This window comes from Mobula hypostoma, chromosome 3 (assembly GCF_963921235.1).
Source record: "Mobula hypostoma chromosome 3, sMobHyp1.1, whole genome shotgun sequence".
Taxonomy (NCBI): domain Eukaryota; kingdom Metazoa; phylum Chordata; class Chondrichthyes; order Myliobatiformes; family Myliobatidae; genus Mobula; species Mobula hypostoma.
The window spans coordinates 207013491-207035587 of NC_086099.1; the positions used below are offsets into that span (position 1 = coordinate 207013491).

The 22097-nt window shown below is 44.7% G+C and overlaps 1 protein-coding gene across 2 annotated transcripts in view; it reads left to right on the forward strand.

Annotated features, from left to right (window-relative positions):
• Window positions 1–22097, forward strand: part of ptprn2 (protein tyrosine phosphatase receptor type N2) — a 1069199-nt gene that overhangs the window by 749994 nt on the left and 297108 nt on the right. For both annotated transcript variants that reach the window (XM_063044415.1, XM_063044416.1), the window contains one exon: window positions 7608–7672. In XM_063044415.1, the coding sequence (XP_062900485.1) occupies window positions 7608–7672 (65 nt within the window). The remainder of the gene's footprint in view (window positions 1–7607; window positions 7673–22097) is intronic.

The following is a 22097-nucleotide window of genomic DNA, read 5'->3' on the forward strand; positions in this document are numbered from 1 at the left end:
CTTGCTTCTCTAATTGTCTTGTTTTGAAAGGACTGTGTGATTAATTAGCAGACCAGGTCTAATATGTATCAGACAATCACCTCCATTTTAATTACATGCAGCAAAATGCATTAAGTTTAGAAACTCTCCGTCTCATTTATGGTGTGTTAGCATAATTCTAGGCATTAAAAGAAGCAATATTTAATTTAAATCTCTCCTGTCCTGAGTGCATGTTGGTGTTGCCTATTTTAAAAACACTGGTATGTTCAGAACTTAGTGCGGAGTTGGGTTGTGAAATTTAAAGGGGGAAACTTCTTTAAAATTCTAATACCCTAAAGAGGATTGAAACTGCCCTGTTCAATTTGATAGAGGTGTACAAGACCATGACAGGTTTAGACAGGGTAATTAGAGAGGAGCTGTTTCTGACCAGTGAGTATTTCAATGACCAGACAGGCAGATGTTCAAAGAGAGAAAAAAATAGTCAGAGGCATTGTGAGGGTTTTTTCGTATATAGAGCATGGTGAGGACTCGGAACTCACCGCCTGTGAAGGAGGTGGAAACAGAGACACTGGGGTGCTCATAAGAGAACTGGATGGAGATTTTGAGGGAAAACGATTTGCAGAACTAGAGGGAAAGAGCAGGGAAATGGGAATGAAGAGAGCTAAAATAGACTCTCCCTGTTGTCGTGGTTTGATATGTTTCTCAAACATTTATGTACTTGTATTAAACATCCTTGCTTTTGTTCAGTCATTAAGTCGAGCCTGACTCTTCGTGGGCCACAGGGTTCTCATGACAAGACATGGAGGGAGATTGCCAGGCCTTTTTTTCCGCACGGGTACTGCTGCTGCCCAGTTTGGGACCCGGCTGGGTTTGAACTCAGGACCATCTGCCTTAAAGTCCAGTGCTGATGCCACTACACCACCAGCCGGCCCTAAAGATCCTTACCCAGGACATTAGCAACTGTTACAATGGCATAAGAATTCCGATATCCTATTGTTCTACAGTTTCCATGGATAGATCACACAATAGTTTTGAATGAAGAAGACCCTTTAATCTCCTTAGGTTTTTATCCTTACAGCATATCATTCATTCAGTCTTCATGCAGAAAATTTAACATTGGTCCACTCCATTCATTAATCATTGCATTCCTCTGCATTTGATGTGGCTTTGTTTCATAAACCTAAAAAGAGTATAGCAGACGAAGAAGAATTCTCACTCCATGTCTCTCCTTCCATTACCTATCAGTATACCTGGCCAGCTGGAGAGCTAACCCCTCAGTGGTGTGAATTGCATTATCACCAGTGACTGTGGGTAAGGTGCTGGTTCAGAGATTAATCTCAACTAGCCATCTATGGACATGAGTTCAAAGCTCATTATGGTGGCTGTGTCTACAATTCAAAGTACAAAGTAAATTTTATTGTTAACGTACATATACGTCACCAAATACAAGCTTTAGATTTATTTTCTTGTGGGCATACTCAAAAAAACTATAGAATAATAACCATAACAGAATCTTTCTTTCTTTTTCAATATTTTATTGATATTATATAAATTACATGAATACAGATACAAAATTCATAAGGATACAAGTAAATAATATGAATTACATTACATTTAAATCATAGTAATATGATCACAGTATCCCACATTCCAAATCAATCATGTATCAAAAAAGAATGAATTATGAAATGAAATAGCATAAAGTAATTGTATGAACATGAGATGAAGAGTCCTTAAAAGTGAATTCATTGATTGTGGGAACGTTTCAATGATGTTGCAAGTGAACTTGAATGAAGTTATCCCCTATGGTTCACAAGCCTGATGGTTGAGGGGTAATAACTGTGATGGTGTGAGTCCTGAGGCTCCTGAACCTTCTCCCTGATGGCATCAGGATGGTGGGCATATCTGATGAGGGATGCTGCTTTCCTGCAAAAGTGTTTCATATAGATGTATTCAATGGTTGAGAGAGCATTACCCGTGACAGACTGGGATTTAGAATTTAGCTAGTCATTAGTAAGATGACCGTAATATTGGTGGTTGTCATCATGTGAGCACCGTGAGGGTCATGTTTTTTGACTTCTCCTGTGTGTTCAACACCATCCGCCCTGCTCTGCTGGGGGAGAAGCTGACAGCAATACAGGTGGATGCTTCCCTGGTATCATGGATTCTTGATTACCTGACTGGCAGACCACAGTACGTGTGCTTGCAACACTGTGTGTCCAACAGAGTGATCAGCAGCACTGGGGCTTCACAGGGGACTGTCTTGTCTCCCTTCCTCTTCACCATTTACACCTCGGACTTCAACTACTGCACAGAGTCTTGTCATCTTCAGAAGTCTTCGGATGACTCTGCCATAGTTGGATGCAGCAGCAAGGGAGATGAGGCTGAGTACCGGGCTACGGTAGGAAACTTTGTCACATGGTGTGAGCAGAATTATCTGCAGCTTAATGTGAAAAAGACTAAGGAGCTGGTGGTAGACCTGAGGAGAGCTAAGGTACCGGTGACCCCTGTTTCCATCCAGGGGGTCAGTGTGGACATGGTGGAGGATTACAAATACCTGGGGATACGAATTGACAATAAACTGGACTGATCAAAGAACACTGAGGCTGTCTACAAGAAGGGTCAGAGCCGTCTCTATTTCCTGAGGAGACTGAGGTCCTTTAACATCTGCCAGACGATGCTGAAGATGTTCTACGAGTCTGTGGTGGCCAGTGCTATCATGTTTGCTGTTGTGTGCTGGGGCAGCAGGCTGAGGGTGGCAGACACCAACAGAATCAACAAACTCATTCGTAAGGCCAGTGATGTTGTGGGGATGGAACTGGACTCTCTGACGGTGGTGTCTGAAAAGAGGATGCTGTCTAAGTTGCATGCCATCTTGGTCAATGTCTCCCATCCACTATATAATGTACTGGGTGGGCACAGGAGTACATTCAGCCAGAGACTCATTCCACCGAGATGCAGCACAGAGTGTCATAGGAAGTCATTCCTGCCTGTGGCCATCAAACTTTACAACTCCTCCCTTGGAGGGTCAGACACCCTGAGCCAATAGGCTGGTCCTGGACTTATTTCATAATTTACTGGCATAATTTACATATTACTATTTAACTATTTATGGTTCTATTACTATTTATTATTTATGGTGCAACTGTAACGAAAACCAATTTCCCCCGGGATCAATAAAGTATGATTATGACTATGACTATGTCTGATGATGACAGGAACCCTGGGCAGGAGAGTTTTAAAGTGGAAAAGCTGTTGCACTGGGGCATTTCCACTCTCTCAATCTCAGAAGTCCAGGTCCAGTGGTGTGAACAAGCGTCACAAACTGCGGTCTTTCTTGGTTACAGTGGATGATCATGATGTCTTCTATGCCTTGTCATGCTCCTTGGTCTCAATGGAGCTTTGCAGTACCGTCTTTCTGCCCTTTGAATCTCACTGTAGATCTTATTCGTCCAGTCTGCTGGAGCTGAATTCATGTGTTAGGACAGCCATGTCCCTATCTCACAGGAGTATGAGGCCGGAGGTTGCTTCATCTAGTTTAGCCCACCTGTCAGAGTGGTGTATCAGGGAATGACTGCTGTTGCGTGCAAAGAGCAACTTGGAGCCACTGATGACAGCTGAGTGTCCAATAAGGACCAAAAATGAGTGAGCTGCCTGGGAATGGACACGACAAGCCCCTTCACTCTCGGACACCTCATATACCCCAACCATACTATTACATTACTGGATTGCTCTTAACAAATCTGCAGCCCTTCCTAGCCTGGCCAAAACGTGACTCAAGACCCACGTGTTTGACTGTGAAATGGTGCAGCAAGTCCAACTCACGGCAATTAGAGTTGAGCAGTAAGTGAGCAATGCCTAAATCCTAAAAGAAAGAAGTTTGTTCCATTCTGTATCTGGTAGGTGAAAAAAAAATGTCAGTGTTCACACCGATAGCAAAGTCATGCAGGTGTGTGGAGACACGAGTCTGCAGATACTGGAATCTGGAACAGCAAATGATTTATTTTTTTATTTATCGAGCTACACCGTGGAATGGGTCCTTCCAGCCCTTTGAGCCGCACCCCTGAGCAACCCCCGGTATAACCTTAACCTAATCGCGGGACAATTTACAATGACCAATTAGCCTACCAACCAGTACATTTTTGGATTGTGGGAGGAAACCGGAGCACCCAGAGGAAACTCATGCGGTCACGGGGAGAACAAGCAAATTCCTTTCAGACAGCGGCCGGGTTGCTAGTACTGTAAAACACTGTGCTAATCACTACGCCACCATGGCACCCCCATCTGCTGGTGGAACAGGTCAGGCAGCATCTCTGCAGGGAAATGGATAGTCAATGTTTCTGAAGTTCAAAGTACGTGTATGTTACCATGTACTACCTTGTGATTCATTTCCTAGAAAAATAGAAATACGATAGAATTTTACAAAAATAACGCACACAAAGACTGACAAATAATCAATGTGCAAAAGAATACAATTTGCAAATGTAAATACAATAATACTGAGAACATGGGTTGTAAAGAATCCTTGTAGGTCAAGTTCCTTTTTGTTGGGCACATGGCCAAGTGGTTAAGACGTTCGTCTAGTTATTTCAAGGTCGCTAGTTCGAGCTTCAGCTGTGGTGGCGTGTTTGTGCCCTTGAGCAAGGCACTTAACCACACATTGCTCTAGTCTGTGCGAGGAGTGGCGCCCCACATAGACTTCCAATCTGCGCCTTGTAAGGCATGAAAATGCCCAACACAGACCTCTCATGGTCTGAGTCGCCGGTCCCCCCCCCCCCCCCACTTCTCCTGGACAAAAATCAGAGCGCAGAGAGCCAGTATGACAAGGTGAGGAGAAGGGGTGGAACAAGTGCTGGCAGGTGAAAGGCAGATCCAGGTTAGGAGGGGTAGTAGTAGATGAAGGAGGGAACAGTGGACATAGTGGCTGGAAGGTGATAGAGGGGACAAAAAAAGGACTGCAGATGATGGAATCTGACAGGAGAAGAAAGTACAGCAGAGAACCAAATAAAGGAGGTGTGGTGAAGAGATGGGACCAGTAGAGGGAAACAGAAGGAGTGTGCAGGTGATGGGCAGACAGATCGGGTGGAAATAGGGAAATAAGCAGTAATGTGGGACTGGGGTGGGCGTAGGAGGAACTGGCTGCTGCTCTGATGTGGGAACTGATGTCTTTGGACCCCACTGCTAGTTCCAGTAGACTGCTGGATGCAGGCATCCACTGAGAGGCCAGGGCCCAATTCACGAACAAGACCCAGGCTGTACAGGGCCTGCATAAGAGGATAGCTGCACCCCCTGGATGGCTTCAGCAGCCAGCAAGTCCCCAGGATCACCAGCTGTCACTGAAATTAAAGATTAAAAACATGCAGGAGGCGTTAAAGAAGAAATAAAAATCCTTAAGATCAGTAACTTAAAAATATGCAAAGTTAAAAGGCATTGCTAATTGAAATAAATTAATTAGTCTCTGAGAACTTCTCGTCCGCAGTTATTTTTCTCATTGATTAAAAAGGAAGTATCTTATTTAGAACAAATATAAAATAGGAGATCACAGGAAGGGGCCCTTCGGCCCACAAAGCCTGTGCTGACAACTTGTGCCAGGCCTAAACTGGCTCAGGTTGTGGGCAGCTTTCCAGGCCGAATGTTCCTGTAATGCATCCTTGAGAATCTACCAGTGCAGTGCAGAGCCAAAGTACCCACGGAAGTCTGCAGTTGCTTTCATGTTTAAGACATCCCCCGAGGAGAGGGCCCAGTCCTGGCACAGGTGCAGATGGAAGATGTGCCCCATTACCTTTTAAAAATAAATAAAAAAGCAGATTCTGGAAATCTAAAACAAGAACAGAAAATGCTGGGAGCACTTAGCATGTCCGGCAACGTCAAAGAGAAGATAAACAGGGTTAAAGTTTTAGGGCAAAGACTCTTTGTCAGATCTAACCCCTCTGATAAAGATCTCCAATGTAGGAAGTTAACTCTGTTTCCCTTCCTAATAATACTCCCTGACCTGCTGAATGCTTCTAGCATTTTCTGTTGTCTCATCACTTCTTGCTTCCTTGCTTGCTTGAAGTGGGTTACTGCTGGAGACTGAATCAATTGTGGCTTTGACAATGCATATACAGTATTCTTCTTCCATTTTCTCTATGGTGTCCTTCTCACTGTATTAATTCATTTCATCCACAGACTTCCTCTTCCGCTCCTCCCAAATACTGCCTGCTCAATATCTCTTTTCCCTCATGTACTTCAACTTTCCTCTCAGTGTGCCCATAAAATTCCCGTCTTCTCTCTTGTGAAATATACAAATAGTTGAGGCAAATTGCCTCAGTCTCTGTCTTTGCTCCTTTAAAATAAATTGCCATGATAAAGGTAAACAAAAAGACCTAACTCAGAGCTTTTGCTTTTAGCCGTTACTGAGTTTTACTTCAAAACAGCGCGTAATGAATTGATTGTGGGAACAGTATGCAAGACTAGCTTTAGTACATGTTGACAATGTTAAACCAATTCCGATTATACAACTATAATGATGAAAACTTAGAAGTATGTTAATGTACCAGTAGGAACAATATTCTGTGGTTTGAGAAATCTGGGATTTGGCACCACAAACACTCCAGAGGATGTTGGATTATTGTTTTATCGTATTCAACTAAGCTCCAAGCTATACAAAATTATGAGGGGTATAGGTAGGTGCACAGTCTTTTCCTCAGGTCTGGGGAATCAAGAACTACAGGGTCTAGGGTGAGAAGGGATAGACACCATAGGAACGTGAGGGGAATCTATTTCGCCCAGAGGGTGGCCCATATAAGAAATGAGCTGCTAGAGGAAGTGGTTGAGGCACATATGTTAACAACTTTTAAAAGGCACTTAGACAGATTTATGGATAAGAAAGGTATAGAGGGATATTTGCAGGCAAATACGGCTAGCTTAGATGGGAATCTTGGCTGGCACGGACCAGTGTGGTCGAAGTCCCTGTTTCTGTGTTGCATGATTCCGTGACTCTCACATTTACTATTTTACTATTACTATTTACTATTTTATAGTAAATACACAACCTGTTATTGTATTAGTGGGCCAAAGTTTTGGCTGCTGAAATTCATGTGAGCATAGAGTGTGTTGAGACTTCATTTCTTTGTGTGCTGTTCTCACACTGAATTACACAAAATGAAGTTCAGCCCAAATGATCCCTGCTGCTGTGAATTCTCTTCTTCATTTGTCCGCAGTCAGCTCTGCATTAACCTTCTTTTCCATGCTGCCTCACAATTGTCTAACTTTCCCAACTCAGGCAAGTACATTTCTGCCAGCAAAAAAGCCCTTGCAGGAATCCATCAAGTTTCTATGTGCATGAACTTTGAAAACCAGTGGATTTCCAAAAGCAAGACTTAATAGAATTTCCAAAAGAGAATCACCCGCAGCCCCCTTTTCAGGACCCAGGTGTACCAAATCATATCTTGCTCTTAAAAATTAGGCTAAGCACATTGTCTCCTCACTGAAAGTAAGCCCTGTCTGAGGGGCAGGCAGGTTGACATGCCCAAAGGCTCTGAGGCTGCCAGCATCTTCCTTGCCAGTGTGTTGCTTCACAGTTTTGGTTTGCAGTTCTCGGCACATTTGGCCCCATTTTAAGCTGTTCCACTTTTGTTTCTTTTCAGTGGCCAACAAGGAAAAACTGGAAAAGAAAACAGGATTGAAAATCTTACAAACAGGCGTGGGTGAGGTAAGCTGCAGCAGCCAGGTATTCTCGTTCTCTAACCTGAATTACTACCTATTTATGATACTGTTGGACATCTACAAGAACAAGTTATTTCCTGGTTTTAAATAATGGCACAAGAGAATTTGTACATACACTTCTGGAAAAAAAATCTGGAAGGAAGCAATTGATCGGTAGATGAGTAGCACCAGACACGTGTTGTTGTTGTATCTCCATATTGCACCTTGCCTATAAATAACGGTGGGATCAACATCTGTGAAGCAGACTGGCCAAGTGTCACTATATTGCAGGTTCAGCACTAAGGTGAAATTCAATGTATGTGTTATTCATCATCCACTTATATACTCAAGTAATGCTGATGAAATTTGATTTTACCTTTGCAAACTGGACAGTCCAGCCACCAAAATGGCAAACAAAGCTACTGATCAATACAGCACACAAGGAGGTCATTTGTTCAAACTGAATGTCCCACAATTTGCTTTCCATGCCAGCCTCCTCCTGTCCTATCCATCTTCAGAACCAGGTTTATTATCACTGACATATGTTATTTTAAATTAATATATTTATTTATTGACATGCAGCCCTTCTGTCCCTTTAACCTGTGCTATCCAGCAATCCCTCCCCCCGCCGCTGATTTAATCCTAGCCTACAACGACCAATTAACCTACCAACCGCTACATCTTTGGATTCTGGGAGGAAACTGGAGCACCCGGAGGAAACCCACGCGGTAACGGGGAGAACATACAAACTCCTTACAGGCAGCGGTGGGAATTGAATCTGGGTTGCTGGCACTGTAAAACATTGTGTTAACCACCTACACTACCACACTGCAGCACAGTGCGATACATAAAAATACTATAAATTGCAATCAGAAACAAATATCAAAATTTAATTCAATAAGTAGTGCAAAAAGAGAGCAAAAATAGTGAGGTTGTATTCCCCATTACTTATTCTGTTGTACAACTTAATTAAATGGGAAACTACTATTATAAACAGAGTTCTCTGGGGCATTCCATCCCCTTTAGGATACAAATATGCAATAATAGCTACCTGTGAGCCAAAAAGAAAACTAAGCTGATAAACCACAAGTCTAAAAGCCGTTCACTTGATTGATAGTAAGTGGTCTTCTTGGTGCTGTTTAATCAACATTGTTAGGTGGACAAATGCAATAATTTTCTTGTATGATTTTAACATAGCCCAGTAGCAGTTATTGATCTGGTGATTGATTGCCCAGCACTAACAGGTTGGGAGTCCTTCTGGGAATCCTCAGATTGCATACGTTGTTTCTGATGCGATGTCCTGGAGATTGTTTTCGGCTATGTATTACATCCCCTTCAAAGTCCGTCATGGGCGTGTCAGCATGCTGAACAAGAGCGTACCAGAGCGCGACCCAAACACAGAACAGATGACACAGTGGTGCAGCAAGTAGAGCTACTGCCTCGCACCAGCAGTAATCCAGGTTCAGTCCTAACCTCCGGTGCTGCCCGTGTGGAGTTTGCTCAGTCTCCCCGTGACTGGCTGAGATCCCTCCAGGTGCTCTGCTTTCCTCCCACATCCCAAAGATGTGCATTGGTAAGTTAATTGGCCACTATAAATTGGTGAGTGGGAAGTTATTGGAGAATGTGAGAAAGATAGAATGTGATTAAGGCATGACTGGTGTAAATTCGTGTTCGTTGGTCACAGTAGGCTCAGTGGGCCAGAGGGTCTGGTTCTGTATTGTATGTCTCTCTGAGAACAGAAACATTTCATTTTATTTGGTATTGGTTTATTAGTGTCACAGTAAAAAGATTCTCTTGCATACTGTTTATACAGATCAAATCTTTACATAGTTCATGAGGTAAAAAGAATAAAATAGCAAAATAAAATGTAAAAGTTACTGAAAAGTACAGTGCAGGTAAGTGATAAAGTGTAAGATTGCAAGGAGGGGAAGTTGTAGATTTGTACAAGAGGTCCATTCAAGTTTCTGATAACCGTAGGGTTAAAGCTGTCCTTGAGGCTGATGGTACTTGCTTATATCTTCTGCCCCATGGGAGAGGAGAGAAGGGAGAACGTCCAGGGTGGGCGAAGTCTTGGCTTATGCCGGCTGCTATAATGAGGCAGCAAAACATATGAGAAGTATAATCAGAGTCCATTGAATGGAGGCTGGTTCCCGTGATGTGCTGAGCTGTGTCCACGACTCTCTGCAGTTTCTGGCAGTTTAGTCTTGAACCCTGAAACAGCTTTTCATTCTCATTGCCTCCACCAATTGTTGGTGCACATAGACATTCTTTATGTAACAGCACTCAGGCAAATGGCCCGATGAGTCACAGAGACTCAGTTGTCACCTTATAAGGTGCACCTGTACACCTGCTTTTTAATAAAAATATATAATCAACCTATCATGCGGCAGTAACTCAGTGCATAAATGCATGCAGACGCGGTCAAGAGATTCAGCTGTTATTCAGACTGAGGAAAAAATGTGATCAAAGTGACTTAGACTGTGGGATGATTGTTGGTGCCAGATGGAGTGGTTTGAGTATCTCAGAAACTGCTGATAGCCTAGGCTTTTCATGCACAACAGTCTCTAGAATTTACAGAGAGTGGTGCGAAAAGCAAAAAACATCTGGTGAGCAGCACTGGATGAAAATGTGTTGTTCATGGGAGAGGTCAGTAAGAGTTTTTTTTTCCCCCCAAGTATGTTAAAAATAAAAGAGAAATGAGAGTCGATATGGCACTGCTAGAAAATGAGGCAGGAGAAATAATAATGGGGGACAAGGAGATGGCTGCTGAATTAAATGAGTATTTTGCATCAGTCTTCACTGTGGATGAGACTAGCAGTATGCCTGATGTTGTAGTGTGTGAAGGAAGAGAAGTGGGTGCAGTTACGATCACAAGAGAGAAGATACTCAAAAAGCTGAAAGACCCAAAGGTACATAAGTCACCCGGACCAGAGGAACTGCATCATAGAGTTCTGAAAGAGATAGTGTTAGAGATTGTAGTGGCATTAGAAATGATCTTTCAAAAATCATTGGACACTGGCATGGTGCCAGAGGACTGGAAAATTGCAAACGTTACTCCACTCTTTAAGAAAGGAGGAAGGCAGCAGAAAGGAAATTATAGACCAGTTAGCCTGACCTCAGTGGTTGGAAAGATGTTGGAGTCAGTTGTTAAGGATGAGGTGATGAAGTGCTTGGCGGCACAGGACAAGATAGTACAAAGTCAGCATGGTTTCCTTCAAGGAAAATGCTGCATAATGAACCAGTTGGAGTTCTTTGAGGAGATTACAAGTAGGATAGATAAAGGGGATGCAGTGGATGTTGTATATTTGGACTTTCAGAAGGCCTTTGACAAAGGTGCCACACATGAGGCTGCTTACCAATTTAAGAACCCATGATATTGCAGGAAAGTTACTAACATGGTTAGAGCATTGCCTGACCAGAAGGAGGCAGCAAGTCGGAATAAAAGGACCCTTTTCTGGTTGGCTGCCAGTGACTAGTGGTGTTCCACAGCGGTCAGTGTTGGGACCACTTCTTTTTATGCTGTATATAAGTGATAGAGATAATGGATGGTTTTGTTGCCAAATTTGCAAATGATACGAAGATTGGTGGAGGGGCAGGTTGTTACAAGACCATAGGGAGTGAACTCAAGTGCAGGACACAGGCATGAAGATTGAGTTTGGGTGCTTACATGGGCATAAACACCAAACAGCAACAAGAGGAATCTTGACACAGAGCCTTGACTTAGAGCCCTGTCAGAAAACCTTGACGCTGAGTCTCGACTCAGAGAAACGGAGTCTCAAAGGTAAACCTTGAAACAGGAGCTAGACTTAGAACAAATAGTTCTAAGCATTTGGGGAATGTAGTTACCTCACAGGAAAAAAGACCAATGAACTGGTGACTAGTGGTTGTGACACCGGGGTTCTTATACTGCAGTTCTTGATGGAGACCAACTGTGCTGTCAAAGCAAATTAGCAGTAAATGGGAAATTAATGATCAGAAACAAGGCATAATCAAAGGAAATTAGGAGCAAGATAGGGGATTAATGATCGGGACCATGCTGGTACCCCCCCCCCCCCAATGGGAGCCTCCAGGCGATCCACCAGGCTTGTCCGGATGGTCCTGATGGAAATCACAGATGAGGGAAGGGTCCAAGATGAAGGAGTGGGGAATTCAGGAATGTTCCTCTGGGCCGTATCCTTCCCAATCAACCAGGTTTTGAAGGCTCCTGCCTCGGTGGAACACATCCAGTAATCGCCGGACGGTGTATGCTGGGTGGTCATCAATGATCCAGGCGGGTGGAGGGGGTTCAGCAGGAGGGCACAAAGGTCTGACAGATACCGGTTTCAATTGGGAAACGTGGTATGTAGGATGGATGTGCATAGATCTGGGCAGTTGAGTAGGACCCTGTGGGGTTGATAATACTCTTAATCTCGAATGGTCCCAGGAAGCGAGGCCGAGTTTCTTGGGCTCGTTCTTGAGGGGGATGTCTTTAGAAGAGAACCAAACCTTCTGCCCAGGCCGATAATCAGGTGCAGGAATCCGATGGCAATCGGCAATCCTCCAGTTGCGGTCGGCTGAGCGGAGCAGGGCTGCGTGTGTGTCTTCCCAGATCTTGTGGCACCGGTGGAGATGCGCCTGAACAGAAGGCACAGTGATATCATCTTCATGTGCGGGAAACAGAGGGGGTTGGTAACAGAGGGAGCTGGTCACAGAGGGAGCATTCAAAGCGAGACATTCTGGTGGCGGTGCTGACCAGGGAGTTGTGGGCGTACTCTACCCAAGCAAGATGGGTGCTCCAGGCAGACGGATTGTTGGCGGTTATGCAGCGCAGTGCTGCTTCCAACTCCTGGTTAGCCCATTCTGTTTGACTGTTTGTCTGTGGATGAAAGCCAGATGACAGACTTGCTGAGGCTCCAAGGGCTTGACAAAAAGATCGCCAGACATGAGAGGCGAATTGGGGACCCCGGTCAGAAATAGTGTCAGTGGGAATCCCGTGAAGGTGGAAGACGTGATGGCCGAGAAGGTCAGCTGTTTCAAGAGCTGTAGGGAGTTTGGGAAGGGCTACGAAGTGCACAGCTTTGGAGAAGCGGTCCACCACGGTGAGTACAGCAGTGTTCCCATGTGAAGGGGTTGTGGATATTTGTTCTTTACGGTAGTGCTACTTAGGCCTTAGTAATCAATGCAGGGGCGCAGTGATCCGTTGTCCCTCCCCACAAAGAAGAAACCTGCGCTAACAGGGGAGGATGAGGGTCAGATAATCCCCGCCACGAGAAAATTGTTTAAGTAAGCCTCCATTGCTAACCCTTCTGGCCAGGACAAGTTATATAGCCGACTGGTAGGTAGAGGAGATCTGGGGAGAAGATCAATAGCACAATCATAAGGGCAGTGTGGAGGCAGGGAAAGAGCCCGTTGTTTGCTGAGCACCTCTCCCAGATCGTAGTATTCTGCAGGAACCTTGGATAAGTCAGGGGTTTCAGTGGCAGACGAGATTGCGGTGGTGATTTTCACAGGGGAAAGGGCCGATTGAAGACAAGTGAATGACAGAATGGGCTCCAGATGGTTATCTTCCCAGTGGATCAATCAAAGTGGGGATTGTGGTGGCTTAACCAGGATACCCAAGAACGATAGGAGCTTGAGGAGAGGAAATTGTTAAATTGTACCTGTTCCCGATGGTTTCCAGAGAGAATAAGAGACGGGTGGTGTGCAGTGAGTGACTCGGGCCCGCAGTCTACTGTCCAGTGCCTGGGCTTCCAGAGGGGTACTCAACGGCTCCTGAGGAATTCCGGCCCGGGAAGCTATGTCTTCATCCAGAATGTTTCCCTCAGCACCAGACTCCACTAGAGCTGATAGAGGCAGGGATTGTTTGTTGTAACATAGTAGCCAGGATCTGCATCTGGGTTCTGGGAATGGAAAGGAATGTTGTCTGGCTCACCAAGGTCCCCCTTTCTACTGGTGAGCCTTCCTTCTTTGGCTGAAGGGGACAGGTAGCATGGAAGTGGCTGGACTGGCTGCAATATAGACACTCACCCGCTCTCAATCTCCAGAGTTGCTCAGCGGGAGAGAGGCGGTTCCGTCCCAGCTGCATGAGTTCCTCTCCCAGGGCAGTGGAAATGGCTGGGCTGGGAGCAGGAGCAGAGAGACTTGTTCTTTCAGGAGGCGGAAAGGAGTGCCGTGGAGTGGCCAATGGTGGTGGATGACCAGATCTTTCCCGATGGCGTTCCCGGAGATGATTGTCCAACCTGATGGCTAGGGAGATTAAGGAATCCAGGCTGTTGGTGTCGTCTCTTGCCGCCAGCTCATTTTTCACCCTGTTGCTGAGACCATCCCGAAATACCACTTGGAGTGCCTCGTCATTCCACCGAGTCGGCCGCTAACATCCGGAACTCCACGGATTATTTGGCAATGCTGCATGAGCCCTGATGGAGAAGGAGAAGGCGCTTAGTGGCATCTTTACCATGGACCGGGTTCTCAAAATTCTTTCTCATCTCTTGACAAAGGTGGGGAATGAAGAGCAGATATCGGGCTGATTATCCCAAACAGCTGTAGCCCACACTAAGGCACTTCCCCGCAACAACCCCATGATACAAGCTTCCTTAGATTTGTCCGTGGCATACATGGATGACTGCTGATTGAACACCAAGGAGCATTGCAGAAGGAAGGCCCGGCACTTCCCCAAATCCCCAGCATAGGGTCCTGGTTCAGGTATATGTGGCTGTCTTTGTGGGGGTGTTGCTGACACGTAGGGGGTTGCCACTATAGCCTGTCCGGACTGGTTTGACAGAGTTCCAGGAGTGGATGGGGTAAGATTAGTGGATACATGGTCCACCTCGTTTCCGATCTTCGTTATGTTAGCAGATAGGGAACGGAGGTTCTCCACGACATCCCAGAGATGTTGGTCATGCAGACCCAGTAGGGAGCCCTGGCTGGCGAGGGCTTATTGCAGGGTCTTCATGTCCGCTGGGTCCATTTTTGTCCGGTTCATCCTGCTACAAAAGCGTAGGAAGCAAACCCAAGTGCAGGACACAGGCACGGAGATTGAGTCTGAATGCTTACACGAGTGTAAGCACCGAACAGCAAACAGGAGGAATCTTGACACAGAGCCTTGACTTAGAGCCCTGACACAAAGCCTTGACGCAGAGTCTTGACTCAGAGAAACTGAGTCTGGTAGGTAAACCTTGAAACAGGAGCTAGACTTAGAACAAACAGTTCTAAGCGGTCAGGGAACCTAGTTATCTCACAGGAAAAAAGACCAACAAACTGGCAACTAGGGGTTGTGATGCCAGGGTTCTTATGGAGACCAGGTGTGCTGTCATCAAAGCAAATTAGCAGTAAATGAGAAATTAATGACTGGAAACAAGGCATAATCAAAGGAAATTAGAAACAAGATAGGGGATTAATGATCAGGACTATGACACAGGTAGTGTTGAGGAAACAAGTAGGATACAGAAGGGGTTATACAGATTAGGAGAATGGGCAAGAAAGTGGCAAATGAAATACAATGTTGGAAAACACATGGTCGTGCACTTTCGTAGTAGAAATAAACATGCAGACTATTTTCTAAACCAGGAAGGAAATATAGGAATCTGAGATGCAGAGGGACTTGGGAGTCCTTGTGCAGAACACCCTAAAAGTTAACTTGCAGGTTGAGTCAGTGGTGAGGAAGGCAAATGCCATGTTGGCATTCATTTCAAGAGGTCTAAAATACAAAATCAAGAATGGATGCTAAGCCTTTATAAGGCACTGGTGAGGCCTCACCTCGAGTATTGTGAACAGTTTTGGGCCCCTCATCTAAGAAAAGATGTGCTGGCATTGGAGAGGGTCCAGAGGAGGTTCACAAGGATGATTCCAGGAATGAAAGGGTTATCATACAAGGAACGTTTGATAGCTCTGGGTCTGTGCTCGCTGGAATTCAGAAGGATGAGGGGGGATCTCATTGAAACCTTTCGAATGTTGAAAGGCCTAGACAGAGTAGGATGTTTCTCCTCATGAGAGAGTCTAGGACAAGAAGGTATAGCTTCAGGATCGAAGGGCGCCCTTTCAAAGCAGAGATGCGGAGAAATTAGCCAAAGGGTGGTGAATTTGTTGCCACATGCAGCCAGATTGTTGGGTGTATTTAAGGCAGAGATTGATAGGTTCTTGATTGGACATGGCATCAAAGGGTTACGGGATGAAGGCCAGGAACTGGGGTTGAGGAGGAGATGGAAAAAAGGATCAGCCATGATTGAATGGCCGAACAGACTCGATGGGCCAGATGGCCTAATTCTGCTCCTATGCCTTATGGTCTTATGATCTTGTGGTCAGACTGGTTCAAGCTGACAGGAAGCTGATCTTAACTCAAATGATCATGCATTACAACAGTGCTGTGCAGAAGAGCATCTCTGAATGCACAACATATCGAACCTTGAAGTGGATGGGCTACGACAGCAGAAGAGCATGAACGTACACTCAGTGGCCATTTTATTGAGTACAGAATTTAACATAAAGTGGCCACTGAGTCTAGTTCAATAAAAAAAAATTAGGAAACACCATTAAATGCTCACCGTGCTTGTGATGCTGACCTCCTGTAATTTATTTCTCACTGAATCTGCTCGGGATAAACATAACTTTTCTCTCTAGTCCTGCCCAAAGTGTCGACTGTGTTCTTTTCCATAGATGCTGCCTGACCTGCTGAGTTCCTCCAGCATTTTGTGTGTTGCTTGGATTTCCAGCATCTGCAGAGTTTCTCTTGTTTGTTCGATATGTGCCATGTAGTATGATGTAGGCGATCATGGTCTTTCCATGACCACGATTGTTCTTGGTAAGGTTTTCTACAGAAGAGATTTGCCATTGCCTTCTTCTGGGTAGTGTCTTTACAAGAGAGGTGATCCCCAGCCATTATCAAAACTCCTCAGAGATTGTCTGCCTGGCGTCAATGGTCGCATAACCAGGACTTGTGGTGTGCAACGGCTGCTCATACGACCATCCACCACCTGTTCCCATGGCTTCACATTACCCGATTAGGCGGGGGGGGGGGCTAAGCAGGTGCTACACCTTGCCCCAATGGTGACCTGCAGGATAGTGGAGAGAAGGAACGCTCTTCACCTCCTTTGGTAGAGGTGTAGCTCCACCTCATCACCCTATGGATAAACAGCCCAACAATTTAACATTACAATGATACCAGCACTGCCAGGGGTGGTGGTAAAGTCAGATACATTAGGAACTCTTAAGAGACTCTGAGGTAGGCACACAGATAAAAGAAAAATGGAGGGCTCTGTGGCAGGGGAGGATTAGGTTGATCTTGGTGTCAATCAAAAGGTCGACACAACATCATGGGCTGAAAAGGTTGCACTGTTCCATGTTCTACGTTCAGACAAGGGTTACTTATACCTGAAGCAGGAGAGTAGCTCAGTGAGCAAGCTGGTAATTGAGCCCTTACAGGATTGCAATAATCAAACTTTGTGTGAAACTACTTGTGCTATGCTCAGGTGGTTTTCATCTTATCCTGCAAGGCCTCAGTAAATTGCTTTTGTTAACTTCTGCCAAGAAATCTATGGCATCTAATGGATCAGGCTGTAAACTTAAAAGTGGTCAATATCAGACAAAGTGCAGTGATTCTTCTAGGGTTCAAGCACATTGACATTGTGCTGAAGTTATGGGTCTAACACTCTTCAAAGCTGCACAAGTGGGAGGCCAATCCCAACTGTGTGGCTAGAAAATGTAAAAGTGATTAACTAATTGCTAGAATTTAAAAAACTATGAGTAATGGTGGGCCATGAAATCATCTGGGTCACTTAAAAGAAATCTCTTAGCCAGTCTGCCCCATGATGGACTCTGGACTCACACTTGAGTAGTTAACTCTTAACTCCCCTCTGAAATGAACAGAGTCAAACCCATCAAATCCTCAATCCTCTACTTGCCTGCCATGCTCACCTGCTGTAATCAATTTCTCACTGGACCTACTGGGGACAGATAGCCTAACAACTTAATATTACATTGACTTCTAAATAAGTAAAGACTGTTTCCACTAACATTGCATCAACAACAAGGAGCCATGATTTTGTACAAAATTCTATATAAGTGGGTTGGGAGGTGCATGAAAGTTAGTGACTGATGCAGGCATTCTTCTAAAATGACTATTTGAAGCAGGAAAGTTCACATGATAAGACCATTGTGTTATCAGATTCTGAAGCAGAACCCCTGCAATGGTTGATGGCTGATGGCTGTCCCAGCTTGGATGAGGTGAGATTTATGTTTCACCCATCGATCACTAAGGCCAAGATAAGGCACCAAGTTAGAACTTCAATCCGCAGTGCTTTCTGTTTGAATGGTTGGATTGCCTTTACTTGAAACAAGATTGTTTGCTTGTTGACTGATGGAGTTGGGATTCCTTCTGCCTAGTGCAAAGGGCAAGATATTAAAAAGCAAGGCATTGTCTGTGAAGCTTTGAAGTCTCCGTTTACTTCAAAATGAGTGGGCTTAAATGAAAGAAATCCCATGGGTGAAAACTGTGAATTTGGTAACAAGTTTTTAAATTTTCAGAGCTTATCCAAGCCTATTCTATTCATCTCAAATCTAAACGGAGAAATACACTTCATAGTCTGTTCTGCAGAGCAGTTCTTAAATTAAGAAGGTGTGTCCAGAATCTATTATAACCTTCAATATCAACAACACTTCCTAATTTCATGTAATCTGCAAATTTATTGATCAAGCATTGTGCATTCACATCTAGATCATTTATATAAATAATGGAATACAAGAATCCCAATATTGACTTTTGTGGTACATCACTAATCACTGGCTTCCATTCTGAGAAGCAATCTTCAACCAGCACCCTCAGCTTCCTACCTCTGAACCAATTTTTAACCTACCTATGTATCTCTTCCTTCGATTCTGTGGGATGTTACCTTCCAGACCAGTTTACCATATAGCACTTTGTCGAAGGCCATGCTAAGATCCAAATGGACAACGTTCACTGCCTTACCATCATATACCCTTTTGATTATCTCTTCAGGAACCTCTAAAATGTTTGTTAAGCATGCCCTTCCACTCACAAAGCCATGGTGACTCCTCCTATGCAGACTATATCTATCCAAATAGATATGTTTGGATATAGTTATATATATAGACTATATTTTATATAGTCTGCATTGGATATATTTGGTTCCATACGATAGGCTTATTCAGAAAGTCAGAAGGCATGGGATCCAGGGAAGTTTGGCCAGGTGGATTCAGAATTGGCTTGCCTGCAGAAGGCAGAGGGTGGTGGTGGTGGGAGTACATTCGGATTGGAGGATTGTGACTAGTGGTGTCCCGCAAGGATCTGCTCTGGGACCTCTACTTTTCGTGATTTTTATTAACAACCTGGATGTGGGGGTAGAAGGGTGGGTTGGCAAGCTTGCAGACGACGCAAAGGTTGGTGGTGGTGTAGATAGTGTAGAGGATTTTCAAAGATTGCAGAGAGATGTTGATAGGATGCAGGAGTGGACTGAGAAGTGGCAGATGGAGTTCAACCCGGAGAAGTGTGAGGTGGTACACTTTGGAAGGACAAACTCCAAAGCAGAGTACAAAGTAAATGGCAGTATACTTGGTAGTGTGTGGAGGAGCAGAGGGATCTGGGCGTACATGTCCACAGATCCCTGAAAGTTGCCTCACAGGTAGATAGGGTAGTTAAGAAAGTTTATGGGGTGTTAGCTTTCATAAGTCGAGGGATAGAGTTTAAGAGTCGCAAGGTAATGATGCAGCTCTATAAAACTCTGGTTAGGCCACACTTGGAGTACTGTGTCCAGTTCTGGTCACCTCACTATAGGAAGGATGTGGAAGCATTGGAAAGGGTACAGAGGAGATTTACCAAGATGCTGCCTGGTTTAGAGACAATGGATTATGATCAGAGATTAAGGGAGCTAGGGCGTTATTCTTTGGAGAGAAGGAGGATGAGAGGAGACATGATAGAGGTGTACAAGATATTAAGAGGAATAGATGGAATGTATAGCCAGCGCCTCTTCCCCAGGGCACCACTGCTCAATACAAGAGGACATGGCTTTAAGGTAAGGGGTGGGAAGTTCAAGGGGGATATTAGAGGAAGGTTTTTTACTCAGAGAGTGGTTGGTGCATGGAATGCACTGCCTGAGTCAGTGCTGGAGGCAGATATACTTGTGAAGTTTAAGAGACTACTAGACAGGTATATGGAGGAATTTAAGGTGGGGGTTTATATGGGAGGCAGGGTTTGAGGGTCGGCACAACATTGTTGGCCAAAGGGCCTGTTATGTGCTGTACTACTCTATGTTCTATGTTCAAATGCTGGTACACCCCTTCCCCTGGAATTCCTTCCAGTAACTTCCCTACCACTGATGTCAGGCTGACCAGTTGTAGTTCCCTTGCCGATCTTTGCTACCCTTTTTAAACAATAGAATGACATTAGCCACCTTCCGGAACTTCACCAGTGACTAACAATGAAGAAAACATCTCAGCAAAGGTCTCTACAATTTCTTCTTTGGCCTCCCACAAAATCTGAGTGTGCACTTGGTCAGGACCTGGGGGTTTATCTGCCTTAATGTACTCTAAAGCTTCAATATCTCTTCTCTGGTAATACGAATATTCCCCAAAATATCTCCACTTGTTTTGCTTATCTCTTGAGCAACCATTATTTTCTCATCAGTAAACACCAAAGAGAAATACTCATTAAAATTCCCTCCCATCTCTTGTTGCCTGCCTGTCTCTAAGGTGAGCTGGCCATCCTTTTACTTTTAATATAGCTGTGGAACAGCTTGGGATTTCCCTTAACTTTGCCTGCCAGTCCATCTCATACTCTTACTTTGCCCTTCTGATTTCCCTCTTAAGTGTATTCTTAACGTTTTTGTAGTCATCAAGGATTTTGCTCAGCGCTGACCTCCTAAACCCAAATGTATGCTTCTTGATTCTTGACCAGTCTCGATATCATGGGTACCAAAACATGCCATGTTTATCCTTCACCCTAATTCAACTCTTCTTATCACTCTCTTAAAGCCTCCGACTTGTCATTCATTCCTTTCCCTTCAATCAGGCTCATCTGATCAATCTCTGCTGGATCCTGCCTAATGCCCCCCAATTTCAATAGGTATATTTAATGTCAGAGAAATGTATACAATATACATCCTGAAACTATTTTTCCTCGCAAACATCCACAAAAACAGAGGAGTACCCCAAAGAATGAATGACAGTTAATTGTTAGAAACCCAAAGTCCCCCCCAACTCCCCCCTCCCATGCATAAGCAGCAGAACGGCAACAACCCCCCTGCCCCCACTAGCAAAAAAGCATTTGCACCCCCTGCTGACAACTCAAGTGTGCAGCAAAGCATCAATAAAGAAACAGACTACCCCAAAGACTACTTGTGAACCCGGTAATTTGACATACTACAGGATCCCTCCCTAATAAGGGAAAAAGAGGGGTTCCCGTTTCACTACGAGAGGGCAGACATAACAAGACAACTTGCTGGTTTGTGGTGTTAGAAGTCTGTTGTGTCGCTTTTCCGAGATCTGTGCCCAAAGAACGCGAGTCTCTGGGCACACAGTCAGCAGCCAGCTTGCTGCTTTTGATCTTCCGTGTACTCCCACGACACATCAGGGGGCGGTGGCACCAGCCTCGAATCCACCCGCCTCCAGAGCCAGGAACGTCCGGCACCCTGAAGGAGTGCTAGTCTTCCAGGCCACATCCTTGGCATATCAAAAAGCAGCCAGTCGTGAGGCCCTGAGGGCGGGTCCCATTTCCGCAAAGAACCAATGTCAGCGTGTAACTCCAGGTCACGGTCTACAAAAGAACCCTGAAAAGGGAAAAAGGTATTAAAGGTAGAAATCGAACTGTTTCTGAAGATACAAGCAAAGGAGTCGCGGTTAGGTGCCCTCATCCTAAACTCCACTCTCCGTAATCAGACCCCAACCTGTGGACCTGTCCTCTCCTTTTGCATTGCTATCTTAAAATTCATGGAATCATGGTCATTAGAGGCAAAGTGCTCTCTGACAGACACTTCAGTTACTTGTTCCACCTCCCTATTAAAGAAGAGGCCCAATTTTGCCCCATCTGAAGCAGAACCCTCGGTATGTTGACTCAGAAAGATTCCTGGACACTTCACAAGTTCCACACCACCATGCCCTTAACAGTCAAGATTGCTTAATGTCATTTCCTGTACACAAGAATAAAGGAGAATAACAGAATTATTACTCCAGATCTGATGCAGCACAAAAAAAACACAAAAGATAACGAGCACATTAACAATTTAAAAAACCCACAATAAACATAAATACATCAGATAGCTTGGATATGGTGATTGATTGAATGACAATAAAGTGACGCTGGGCTGTACAGAAGGTGACTGACAGGAAAAAATAAAGTAGCGATGGAGTTACTGGTGGAGGTGTTGATCAGACTTACTGGTTGGGGAATAAGAACTGTTTTTGAGTCCGGTGGTCCTGGTGTGGATGTTATGTATCCACGCAGAAGA